The 13799-nt window shown below is 41.2% G+C and overlaps 2 protein-coding genes across 9 annotated transcripts in view; one reads left to right on the top strand and one right to left on the bottom strand.

Moving 5' to 3' along the window:
* Positions 1-13799, top strand: part of LOC138797738 (albumin-like) — a 467413-nt gene that overhangs the window by 117032 nt on the left and 336582 nt on the right. The gene's annotated exons all lie outside the window — the stretch shown is intronic.
* The window catches only part of FAM13A (family with sequence similarity 13 member A), a 156552-nt gene continuing 149340 nt past the window's right edge, over positions 6588-13799 (bottom strand). For all 6 annotated transcript variants that reach the window (XM_069978308.1, XM_069978311.1, XM_069978310.1 and 3 more), the window contains 3 exons: positions 10980-11176; positions 10540-10641; positions 6588-9869 (listed from right to left, as the gene is read on the bottom strand). In XM_069978308.1, coding sequence (XP_069834409.1) covers positions 9746-9869; positions 10540-10641; positions 10980-11176 — 423 coding nt within the window. In that variant the 3' untranslated portion in view covers positions 6588-9745. The remainder of the gene's footprint in view (positions 9870-10539; positions 10642-10979; positions 11177-13799) is intronic.

Consider the following 13799-nt stretch of genomic DNA (forward strand, 5'->3'; position numbering starts at 1 on the left):
GTAATTTTGCACTTTGGTTTTTTTTTGCGCTGACGCCGTTTACCGTGCGAGATCAGGAATGTGATTAATTAATAGTTCGGGTGATTACGCACGCGGCGATAGCAAATATGTTTATTTATTTGTTTATATTTATAAAATGGGAAAAGGGGGGTGATTTGGACTTTTAATAGGGCAGGGGATTTTTTATTAATAAAAAAACATTATAACTTTTATTTTTACTTTAACTAGAAGTCCCCCTGGGGGACTTGTATATAGACAGCACTGATCTTTCATAGAGATCAATGCTGTGTATATACACAGCAAAGATCGATCAGATCGGTGATAGATTGCTATGGCCTGCTGCAGGCCATAGCAATCTATTGCCGAGCCGGAATCAGCGTCATTACGATGCTGAGGCCCGGCACGGGCAGAAGAACGGATCCGACCCACTAGACACCAGGGATGCACGGAGGAAAGCCTCTAAGTGCAGCTGTCAGGTTTGACAGCTGCACTTAGAGGCTTAATTAGCCGGCGCGGCAACGGGACCCACGTCGGCTAATAGAGGCACTGCCCGGCTGCACATATCAGCCGGGATCAGCGCCGTTCAGAGCGGGGTCCCGGCAGGACCCCTCTCTGAACACCCCGTGCGGCACCATGACGTATCAGATACGTCATGGGTCGCCAAGGGGTTAACTGCAGTTAACCCCTGCCTGATCGCCGCAGGGCTCCAATTGATAAACCCTGCTGTGGTCAGGCAGGGGTTAACATTTTCTGGCATATAAGGCAAACCTCTGACAATCTTCTTAAAAGTCAGGGGTTGTCTTATATACCGGAAAATACGGTAGGTCCTGTGACTATGTGTGTATTACTTCTCAGCCTCACCCTCTAAGGGTGGGTTCACATTGAGGAGTTCTCGCGGATAAACTGCGGAATTCCGCTGGCTCCATAGACACCATTCTATGGGCCAGCTGATTCCACATTCCGCCGAAAGAATTGACACATAGAATGGTGTCTATGGAGCCAGCGGAAAGGAGCGCGTCCGGCTGGCAGAATTCCGTGGAGTTTATCTGCGAGAATTCCGTAGTGTGAACCCACCCTAAGGGCCGGTTCACACTGAGCAAACACGGTGCAATTCCGCTCCGCTCCCTCTCCTCTCAAAGAATGAACATGTTCAATCTTTGAGCGGCGGCAGCGGACAGGCGCGCGCTCTACCATTCACTCAAAGCAGCACACTGAGCACGGCGGAATTCACACTGAGCTCTCCGCCGCGGAATTGCGCTGTTTGCTCAGTGTGAACCGGCCCTAAAATAGATTAAAAAATAGCTGTGCTCCATGTAGCACTAGTGCAAATCACTTTGTCATTATTCTGAAGAGTAATCTAACAAAACCATGCAGGTTTTTAAAAATTGCTTGAATTGTTCACTGTTGTAACCCCAATCATGACTTACTCTAAGGAGTCTAGGAAGTCAAGATGTGGGGTTCTATTTTGTAAAGTCCTTTTAAAGGACTTGTTCTAATAAGTAGAGTCGACATGGGCAACAGTAAATTATTTTTCTAGTAGCTTTGCAAAAGCCAAACATTTTGGGGTGGAGCAATTAATCCACTAGTGACCCACTTCCTTCTTTATCAGCGCTGCCTACTAGGTGGAGTACTGCCCAAAATAGGTCACTGTGACCTGCAAGGTGAGGCCGAACATCCTTCTATGGCCAGTGCTGGTATACGCACGTCTAGTTACTCACATATATCCTCTTGTGCATGGGTGGTGGAGTGATTCCCATTATTGTGCAGGGCAGCCATTAAGAATACACAAGGGCAGGTTCTACCTAATTGTTCCAAACACTAGGTGCACTATAAGTCTATGTTCCCACTTCAACATTGCAGTGGCAGATTAAGTTCATTCCCCTTAAAGAGAACTCGTCAGATCTCTTCCGCTATATAATCAATCCCCAGTAGATGCCTCCACCTTCTCTTCAATCGTTTAGGCTTGATTGACACCTGGAGTGCTAGAATCATCATGCACAGCTCAGCACCTGGTGCCAAGCCTTGGTTGGTGGGTGGGAGGGGGACGGAGGCAGAGGGATTACATACCACTGTGGCTCCGTCTCTACGCCTACTTACTAAGAGGGGGGGATTAAAGTTTAATATTTTGAAAATGCTGCCACGCAGCAGACTACACGTCTGAGTGCTGTGCTCCAACTTCTATAAGGTACTGGGGAGGGGGTTATATAGCATACGGGACCTGAATGGTTTTAAACTGTGGTTTACACAGCTATGTTGATCTTTGATGTCAGCAACTTGTTGTAACTACATTGTATGGACTTGATGTTTGAGTTTACTATAAGCTTGAAAACAAATTATTCACAAGGCCTCCTCCTTAGTTCTATTTTCTTCACGTCAGGACATTGAGAAGTCAGCACTAAATTGCTCAAAATCTTAAAGTCCTTTTACCCTTCAACTTCCCACTCTTACTAAAAAATTCCAAGCAGCTCAAAAAAGCTCAAATCCTGGAGGCAATTTGACCTTTTTGAAGAATATTTCCAGTCAATGCAGCTTACAGCAGGGCTGGGTCAGTGTGGGTCACGGGACATCACATGTGCAATGCTGTTATTCCACTTTATTATCTCATACTACAGGGATTTTCACTAGTTAATAAGGGGGTCTAATCCAGGAACATACATAAATAGGTCATTTGAAAGTGACAGCGATAGTTCAGCTATTGAGATCATAGCCATCTCAGTCTAGGCAACCTATGTATTCTTCCTACAATATGCCAACATATTAAGGCTTGGATGACATTAGTTTAACTATTTGCAGGAACAGAATCAGATACAAAAAGAATAAACTCACAAATTCTCACAAAGTTTGTTGCATTCAAAAATAGCTTTTATTTTTTTTATACAAAATACAAAAATGTACACTTTGTTTTCTTTCTGATGCACATACAAAAAGGGACACATCTATCCATTCCATACAAAACAGCTTGAAAATACTATGAGCATGGAACTTGAACATACATAGTAAAGAGCATTGTACAACTGTGCAATATATAGAATAGTCGATGGCTGGCTTATTATTCTGAATGAAGCTTTATAATCACCATTTGCTGCTATCTGGATAGTTAGTTGTCTGATCACCGTAATTTGAATATGTAAGACCAAGCACATTATATGTATATTACAAAATATATAGATATATAAACAGAGTTGATTCTGCCTGCACAGTATAACATAGCATGGGACAGAAATAGCAGAGCACAAAAGGTTCTAAGGCTGGTAAATCTTTGGGAAATCTGGTGTCCTAGTCTAAAATCTCTAAACCAAATGGAAATTCTCTGTAGTCACAAGTCATATTTTCCCATTTGTGGAATAACGGCCACTGTTTTTAAATAATGGCCGTTATTTGGACGTAAAAGGAGGGCCGAAATGGCCAAAAAACAAGACTGTGTGTGGTCGTGGCCTAAGGAGTGTCTCCACGTGTGTTCAGATTTCCCCCGTTCTTTCCCAACAGCGACGTGATGTTGCCAAGATTATTAATAACACTGCATGGCTATTGGGGGAGGAGGGTGGGAAGTTCCAAAATCTGAACACATTTGTGAAAACGCTGCCTAATGGTGCGTTTACACAGGCAGATTTATCTGACAGATTTTTGAAGCCAAAGCCAGGAACGGACTATAAACAGGGAACCGGTCATAAGGAAAAGACTCAGATTTCTCCTCTTTTCAAATCCATTCCTGGTTTTGGCTTCCAAAATCTGTCAGATAAATCTGCCTGTGTAAACGCTGCCTTACTGAAACAAACATGTGAAGCGATACACCTGTAAGGTATTGATCTAGAATAATCTGACCGTGAGAAAATATCTTAAGGCTCAAAAGTGAATATCCGCTACTTATCATGATGCCAAAAAATTCTTAAAGGGGTTATCCAGTGCTACAAAAACATGACCACTTTCTTTCAGAGACAACACGTCTCCAGTTCAGGTGCGGTTTGCAATTAAGCTGCATTTACTTCAATGGAACTGAGCACCTAAACCCCGCCCAAGCTGGAGACAAGAGTGGTGCTGTCTCTGGAAGAAAGTGGCCATGTTTTTGTAGCGCTGGATAACCCTTTTAATATACTTTCATTTTATAGTGGTCAAACTTTGTTTTTCTAAAACAGAGGTCCAAATCCTTTCTTAGGCATAAACCTAACAGAGAACATGCTGGCGCTAACGGCATAATGTGTTATTATTAGAGATGAGTGCAACTGGAACATGCTAGAGTCCGATCATTCAGCAACTGAATACCCGTATTCAAATGAGAAACGATTGGACTCGAGCATGCTTAAGTTGCGCACATCTCTAGTTTTTATTAAAGAAATTGGCCACCATCAAGCCTGTTTTTGTAAATGAATAGTAACCATGCGAGACGGTCACTGATATCCCCCATTTATTTCTATTATGCAGCTCAGCCCCTTACCGATCCTGTGTCCCCTGTGTGGCTGCACGGCTCCTCTGCCCATCAGAGGTCTGGCTATCTGAACAATAGCTTTGCTTCTCCCTAGTTATAGAACGGCTCCATGTGGTACATATGACCAACGTCCTGCACATTAATTCACTAGAAAAGGTTATCCTGCATTTACCCACAGAACCCAATCCCAATTTTAAAGCTAAATATATAGTTCCCACATGAAGGCATAATCCGTAAAGCCCAATCCTAGATGTGGTCCATTAATGCAGGTACAGAATATCTAATACTTCAACCCTCCTTGTAACAAACATGCTTGCACACACAACACAGGGAGGCCAGGCACACTACTACTGCCACAGTCGGGGGATTCACTGCATACTAAATGGACTTTATTGGCCATTTGACACTTACAGTAATGTTATAAGATCCATAACCTATATTTCTATATTATGTATATCCATTCACTACAGAGTAATGCCAAAAGAAGAAGATATACATCCCCAATTATTGCTATGTTTTCAGTTTTACGGCAAGTGCAGAGAACAAACAAGCAGATTTCCAGTCAAATAGTCGGTTATGGTCCCACTACCAAAAAAATTACGGCTATCCTTCTGGACAGACGTCATTTTATCACCAAATGACGTCCGTCTATTGGCAACAAATCACGATCATGGACATTATGTGCAGCAGTCATTACCAAACGGTGGCCGTCTGGAAAGGCGGACATCATCTTTACATAGTGGGACCATAGCCTTCGGGGGTCTTTTTCACATCAAGAACAACAAAATATGGCCAACATATCTGTAACGGCCAAACAGAGATGGAGAGTTGGAGGTAAATATTCATCTATAACTCCAGTAGTAGTGGCAACAACTTTATTACTGGACCATGGACTGACAAGTATGTATTCTGTTCTTTATACTTTTAATGTAGTGTATTTGCAGACTGGGATAGGGGAAACAAATAGTCTCCTAATGTTTTCTTCCCAACACATGTAAAGTAATAGGGACACATTACAGAAATATTGTAGGCTCACGTTTGGCAGGGCCATCTGAATTGGTCTGGAAGATGTATATCTATAGAGTTGCTTAATGTCGTCTATTATAGAAAATGTATATTATGCAAGACTAGGGATGAGCACATTTACAGTAGAAGCAAATCACTTTGCTAGGTTTGGCTGTCGGCTGGTTGCTTTTGAACTCAATGCTGTTCTGGGTGACAGGAAAAGATGGCCCCAGTGCTAGGAAACTTGAAGAGGTTTCCCAAGACTGGATCCAGCTTTTTCAGGCATGCAGAGCATCAGAGAGTTCAAAGGCAGCCGGCTGACAAGCTGACCGCCGAGCCTAGCAAAGAGATTTTGCTTCTACTGTAAATTCGCTCATCCCTATGCAGGACAAATTTCTCTTGCATAGAGTTGTTATGCTGAAAAGTGTTTGTCACTATACCCTTGTTTCCTTGTGTTAAATGTACAGAAAAGGTCAATCATATGCCAAAAAGACACTTGTTGGCCAAGATCCGTCAACTGACACTTAAGATGTATTTATCTAAAAAATTCCCAGAAAATATTGTGAACATACTGTACACGTAGTCCAACATGATGTGAAGTTAGATCTAACCTACTGATACCTCCCTATAGTGCGTGGGTAGTTTTCTTACCTTCATCCTCGGCACTGCTTCTGTGCTATTAGGAGCTTAATCACTAAGCCAATACGAATACCAACCCCCAGTGCACCAAACTGCCTAATGAGCATAGCGATTAAACTCCTAATAGCACAGAAATAGCACCGAGGATGAAGGTAAGAAACGTACCTTCCTCTTCAATATCCCGTACCCTATAGGGACATATCAGCATGTTAGATGCCTCCATTCAAACAGAATTTATCACTGTGCTAGATTATAGTTATTTTTGACCAACTTTAGTGATAAAAAGAGAAGTTTGCTAATAAAGACATAACGGTGTGCTTGTGCACTTGCCTTTATACAACAAAGCTGGGCAGATGTCACCTTCAACAGACAGAATCAAATGGTTAACGCACATCAGTTTTTAATGTTTTATCTAAACCAAGTCAAACATTACTATGAATTATTCAGACTCCTTACAATGGGTTCTGGAGGATATAACTAGAGATGAGCGAACCGGCCGAGGTTCGGGTTCGTATGAACCTAAACGATGCATAAGCAGAACAAGTAGTTCTGAATAAACACTTGAAATTCAGTGTTTTTAAGATTGTCTGGCACCAGGCAATGTGCCGTGTATATTGTCTACACAAATTCTAGCAAAACACACAGTGATAAGACCGCTACCTGAGACTTTCTTTTTTTTTTTTTTTTCCAAACGCCACACAATTTTTTTTGTGCCCACTAAATCAAAGCCATTCATCCAACCCAACCAAATTGTATGTATATGTCTTGGGTGAAAAATTGTCAGGTATACAATGAAATATATTTGGTATTTCAGAGGTAAAGTCATCACTTTAGTGGAAATAGTTCCCATCTATAAAACATAAAGAAGCATTATATAAGGAATCACAGAAGACGCCTTTCCCGATTCTTACATTCTGTTATCCGCACTTTGCAATGTGCAAGGTGGGAAGCGCTGCAAACCGTTTCCCCAGCTCTAGACTATGGGAGAAGTTACCATGGAGACAAATGGGCTCAGGAGCGTTATTTTCAAGGCGGAGAGACAATGCTGTGTTACATGTTCTTTTTTTTTACAATATAGATTAAAATGATAAAATCCCCATTATCTAGATAAGCTGAAATATTTTAACCATCACTGACTTTCTCCTAGCTCAGCGCATGGATTCTCCATGTCGTGAAAATGGCGAACAGTGTCTTTACCCCATTAAAAGCAAATCTGTATCCAACCCTCCCAAACCACTGGTACTGTTTGTTTACCGATTTAATGTCATATGTTTCAAGTTTCTCCTGGTGCAGTCTTTATGGTTAAAAATTATCTTTTATTCAACTGGAGCAAGTGTCAAGGAGGTGGGACCCAGAGCGCCTGTGCCCAAGGCCTGCAACGCCTCTCGGGTCTTCCTTCTCGCCTTCCTTGTCTCTATTAATGCCCCCGGATGGGATTTCTCCTTTGCAATCCTAAGCGGCTGGGCTCCTTGGTCATTGCGCCTGCGCTGTCTTCTTCACCAGCGTTGATCCGCACAAACGACAGATTCCGAATGCTGGTAAAGACAACCACGCAGGTGCAAAAACACGGCAGCTAGAACAAAGAGCCCCCCTGCATCAGATCCTCGCCACTGCCGATCTCTTTGGGGAATGAGGAGAGTTTAAAGAGCAGGCTGAATAAAAGAGCATTTTTAACCCTAAAAAAAAGGAACCAGAAGCAATTTGAAACAGATGACAGGGGGGAGTAATGAGCAGATACAGATTCGCTTTGCTATTATGCCTATAGTGTAGTTACTTGAATCACTGTCTTTTTTTTTTTACATGGCCAAATTAATAATTCTTTTTTTTTTTTATTTCATTTCACTTTCTTCACGGGACATAAAACTTTCATTAAAACTGCCCTATAAAGTCTACAGACCGTTAAAATGAATAGTTTTTTTTTTTGCAGGCTACAAACAACGTTTTCAGAATACTTTTCACGATTCCTCTCGGTCTGCCATCACAACAATCCTAGATTAGCAAAAAAAAAAAAAAAACACAAACAAAAAAAAGACAAATCTAATTTGTTTTTGTTTTTTTTAAAGATACAATTTTGTAGTGTCGGAGGATCACACCGAATATGAAAATTCACAAAAATAAATATCTTAGCAAATGGATACATTAAAAATTCAAATTGGATAATTTTTTTTTTTCAAAACTAGATTCATTTATTTATTTATTTATGTTACCCCTGAAACATTTCTCTACATTAGGAGTAAAAACACTAAAATAAAATGCCATCAATTCACCATCAAACAAGTGGAGAAAGTGGAACTGGGAAGTGACGTCCCTGCTCATACACTAAGCACATGAAATACAGATATGAGAATTCAATGCCCTTTGGCACAATGTATCCACATCAACCTCATTTTGTACTAAAAACTTTAAATTGGATACTTGAAGAAATTACTTTAAAGCACAAAAGGTGTGTATGGGATTTCCATAATAATTCAGGCATATGTGAATATATATAGGTTATACCACACTCATTGTATACAGATGTTGGTTATTCTTACATGAATATCATGAGCTACCAAAACCTCATATGTAGTGGCATTGTTGGTATAGGCAGTCCACAGCGGTAAGGATGGCAGAACTAGAATAATATTCTCTGAAACATTACGGAAATTGCTGGGCTGAATGTGCTAGAATAATCACTCTCATGCTGGTAGATGGAGTTGTAGGAAAGAAACTAAATACTACTCTCCAACAAGTCAGGAGGAAAAAAATGAGCCCTCGTGGTTTGGGGTAGACAAAGCGAAATGTCGCTGGACAGGGAGACCAAGCTTAATGAGAATATATACTGAAGAATCACGGGAATTTGGTAGAACACATGTAGTCTTACTGGAGAGATTGGTAGCATTATAAATTACAGTCATAATATAAAGAAGAAAGTGCATGCTGCAGAAAAGGATAAGGGGGGCAAGGTCTTATACACGTGTAACCCCCCCGAGACAAATCAACTCAGTTATGTCATCCGTTAGCTGATAAGAGTGTCGAAAAAACACCATGAGTAAAAATTGTCCATCAGGCGCCAACGCAATTTGCAATGGCCATTCACCTGAATATGTTCTCAAGTTTTTCCAACATGCTCTGGTATAGATCTTGTTCCAGAACGGTTTGTTAATGCAAGGTTTTTCATCCATTTGCCACAAACCATGACAAGGGCCACTGATGAATCACCAAAGTAGTGTTCAAATGAGGTAATAACTTGTCCTAGATATGTGTTTCAGTGTCAGTACTTGGAACGCATACCCGCAACAAAGGTTCATAATATAAAGTAATATGGCAGGACCCAAGAGTAGGCCTGCGTTTCCACTGGGAGAACCATGTGATCATCGCTAAGAGGTCACTGACCAAAGCAATGGAGCAGTTCCTACGGTAAAAAGTAGACCGGGAGCGTCCATCATTCTTGTAACTCCAGTTAGTTTTCACCTTTATTCGTACCTTTAATTTGGAGTGCACCAAAACTAGAGGAGGAAACTCCATGTTAAATCCAGTTGAGCGGTATACAAGTTGATTTCTAAAGCCACCGTGCGTAATCAGAAACTGGCCATCGTTGATTGTTACATACATGTGAGATGGTGGGTTCCTCTGCCCCCTGTTCTTTCAAACTTGAGTGAAGTTTTTTTTTTTTCTCCATAAAGGCCGCCTTAAACATCACACCGTCTGTGACGTGCCTCGCTTGCTGATTAGGACCTCAAGCAGCCGGAGTTTAGCCTTCATGTGCTTGTACTCGCTGTACTCTTCTGCCATGGGACTGCGGTCTTCTTTTTGAACATTTCTATTGTGGCAAAACAGAAAAGTAATGTTTAGTCTGTTAGAATTTTTTTGATCATTGGGACACAGGCTACTAGGCTAAAACAAGCAATAATAATAATAATAATAATAATAAGAATGTTGAAATATCTGAACCATAAATGCAAAAGATGTTAAATGTTATGAGAATGGCAATGCTCCTTGTTCCCCGCTTGCTGCTGGCACTATTACAAGCGCCGCAGGGAGCCCATAGGAGTTAGCAGCAGTTTGCTGCCGCTGCTCCTATTACACGCTATTGTTTTATTTTATTTTTTTCAACATGTTAAAAGACAAGGATCAGCTGACATCGTGCATGTCAGCTGATAGGTTGCCTTTTAACACTATAACACCAAGCGATTATCTGCCGTAACAGCCTATAATTGCTTGGTGTGATAGGGCCTTTATCCTTCCTTGGACCACTATTCGAGAAACACCCCAAAACACCTGCCGTTTTTGTGATGCCCTGACCCAGTAGTTCGGCTATTAAAATTTGGCAAAGTTGCTGTGATTATAAAAGTCGTATTTATAAAAGTAATTTTATAAAGTAAGCCTCATGACCTTTAACATACAGGACATCACCTTTAAATGGTTATATAACAAGGAAGCTTCCACAAAATAAAATGAGGGTCAAAGGTCCTGCTCACACATTAACTCACCTTCCATTTTGTCTAAAAAAATTATCTTCAAAATCTCTGAGTTTTTTACGAATTCGCTTTTTTTCTTCCCTAGCTTCCTGAAGCTGCTCTAGAAGTTCTGACCTGGAAGAAATAAAACACAAAATTGGGTCATGCAATAGATTCCTAGTATTAGATTCGGTTTACATTGGTGTCATGGCTTCCTTTTTAATATGGAGACCAAGGGTCGAGTACAGCCGGCTTCTTAGAAGGTAGACAGGAAAGCTCAAATGTGAACAGTGACTAGTGTGTATGTGGTGCTCATTCAAACTCCCTGTCTTTTATATACTAAAATGTGTATAAAAGCTGAATGAAAAGGGACTGTGAAAAATAGTTTAAAGCACAGAAACAAATCATTGAATTTGAGGTCTCTCGCACTCTTGCGACTCAATTTTTAACATAAATTTTTAAATCCAACATACACGGATGCAGAATGCAGGTTGCCAAGTCCGAGGTCTTGAGTACTCTTTGATGGGGTCTTGTCATCTACCGGAGAAACAAAGCCATCAGCTTCATCTTCAAGTTGGTCCAAGAAGCTTCGAACAGTAAAACCCGGCTTCATGGTTACGGCAAAGTCAGTGTTTTCATTGCCATCATCTTCAGAACCTTCCTCTTCCTCCTGCATATACAACAGTCACCAGGTCACATGATTTAAATTCTAAGAGACTGATGTTAGCAAAGTTTGGTCTTTAGGGAAGTGCGACAGGATACAAAAAGGTAAATCAGGTTAGTACATTTCAACAAAACACCAGCACAGAGTTAGTAAAACACACAACAACAATGATTCCTTACATGCTACTAAGACCTATGACTGTTTCTTATTTATTTCTACAAAATATTACAATTTTACCCCAAGAAATCCTAATGGCGGGTAAATGATAAGCTAATTTGCAAAGAGGTGAACATGACTAATAAATTCACTCATCTATATCTAATAATTTCTCCAGAGCTGACACAAGTGTTAGGGCCTTACTAGAACAGTAAATAAATGTACTGCCAAAAAATAAAACCTGTGCTACTATGAAAAAGATCTAAAACCATAAGAGACTGTGTGGTCGCTCAGAGGCCTTGCAGCACCCGCACCTGACCAAGCCAACATCTGCATGGAGCTTGCACATCTTTGGGGGTGAGAAGCCATACGCTGTGCTAAATTGATTAAGAAGTGCACGCCTCTTCGGGTTCAGCAACGTTATCGGAACCTGAATGTTCTGCATTTGATTCCCCGCGCTGCAGAGGTTGGATGCTCCCCTAGGACTACCTGGAAAACATTGATAATAGCATGTGGCCGTATCCCTTTTTTCCAGGACTCCTTAGGGCATGGGTCTCCAAACTGCGGCCCTCCAGCTGTTGCAAAACTACATTTCCCATCATGCCTGGACAGCCAAATCCAAAGCTTTAGCTGTCCAGGCATGAAGGGAGTTGTAGTTTCACAACAGCTGGAGGGCCGCAGTTTGGAGACCCATGCCTTAGGGCGTCATCAAACTTCTGCAGCCGCTGGGAATCAAACGCAGAACGTTCAGGTTCGAAAGACTTGCTGGATCTGAACGCTTTGACAGATCCTCTCAATACTGCTCTTCATACAATGCCATGCCCCCCTTCCTGACTACTTGGCGAGTGCGGTGCAGACCAGGAAAAATTGCTAAAATTCTGTGCAAAAATTTGCAATTTTTTTCCAAGTATTTGGAAACAGAGCTACCAGAGTTATCATTTATGGTCTTTCAGCTGTAGACGAGGAGACTTGCAAAGCTAAATTTTTTATTTAAATGGCGTAATGTATAGCCGTAAGCAGAACCTGTCATCCCTTTCACGCGGCCTGAATCCCAAGTCATAGGGCAGTCCCGGTGGTTTCTGCCTACACTGTCAGCTGTGACTGATGGATCTTTCCCCCCATTTGGGTATAGGGAGACAGCCATCAATCAAGGATGGAAGGGCCCTGTTGACTTGTGGTTCAGGCAGTGTAAAAGTGATGGCAAGTTTCTAATAATATATATAAATATGCACAGTGTGGGGTGTTACACTGGTTTGGAGCAATACAGTGCAATGGTCCCGAGCAGTAATTTCAATGCAATGCAAATAACCTTTTGGTGACGTCACACAGTTAAATGAGGTCCAGTGTGAGGTTCATTTCCTTTTTAATGGAAGGAAATGCACGGCCTGCTGCTATATTCTCGCAATGAAGGAGAAATAGGAACGCTGACTACACTCAAAAATAGCAGCTGCAGTGTCTGGGAACTTCCAGAATCTAACTGGATGAACTCCACATAAAGGTATATGTACTTACACGTGTACAATAGTATTACCACCAAATATGTAGGGCCACTGTATACACCTTTAGGCTGGGTTCACACTATGTATATTTGAGGCTGTATTTGGTCCTCATGTCAGGTCCTCATAGCAACCAAAACCAGGAGTGGATTGAAAACACAGAAAGGATCTGTTCACACAATGTTGAAATTGAGTGGATGGCCGCCATATAACGGTAAATAACTTCCATTATTTCAATACAACAGCCGTTGTTTTAAAATAACAGCAAATATTTGCCATTAAATGACGGCCATCCACTCAATTACAACATTGTGTGAACAGAGCCTTTCTGTGTTTTCAATCCACTCCTTGTTTTGGTTGCTATACAGCCTCAAACATACGTAGTGTGAACATAGCCTTAAACTAGAATGCCATTACAGGCTATGTTCAGGCACAGTATTTTTGGTCAGTATTTTGCAACCAAAACCAGGAGTGGATTGAAAACACAGAAAGGCTCTGTTCACACAATGTTGAAATTTAGTGCATGGCCGTCATTTATTGGCAGTGTGTGAACATAGCCTTTCTGTGTTTTCAATCCACTCCTGGTTTTGGTTGCAAAATACTAATCAAAATACTGAGCAAAAATACTGTGTGCCTTATATTAGCCCTCTTCATTATATTGGTCTGGAACTACAAAATATAGCTTCTACATTTGTAATACTTGCTAAGGTAGAAAAGATTTCATTTTCATGTAACATGATGACATCTTGTTTTTCACATGTTTTTTTTATTAAAGGGGTACAGATATTAATATTTCTTCATACATTGCTGACGGTTGCATATAAAAATCATATCCTCACTACTTCTGAAATGGATTAATCTCTGCAGTGACAGCCACTCAGCCAATTAGTGACTGAAGTGGGACAGCGCCGTGACCAGTGATTGGCTGAGCGGGCTGTCACTGCGACTGAAGTGTTTAATGGGAGACTATGGTAGGT

This window comes from Dendropsophus ebraccatus, chromosome 7 (genome assembly GCF_027789765.1).
Source record: "Dendropsophus ebraccatus isolate aDenEbr1 chromosome 7, aDenEbr1.pat, whole genome shotgun sequence".
In the NCBI taxonomy this organism is placed as follows: domain Eukaryota; kingdom Metazoa; phylum Chordata; class Amphibia; order Anura; family Hylidae; genus Dendropsophus; species Dendropsophus ebraccatus.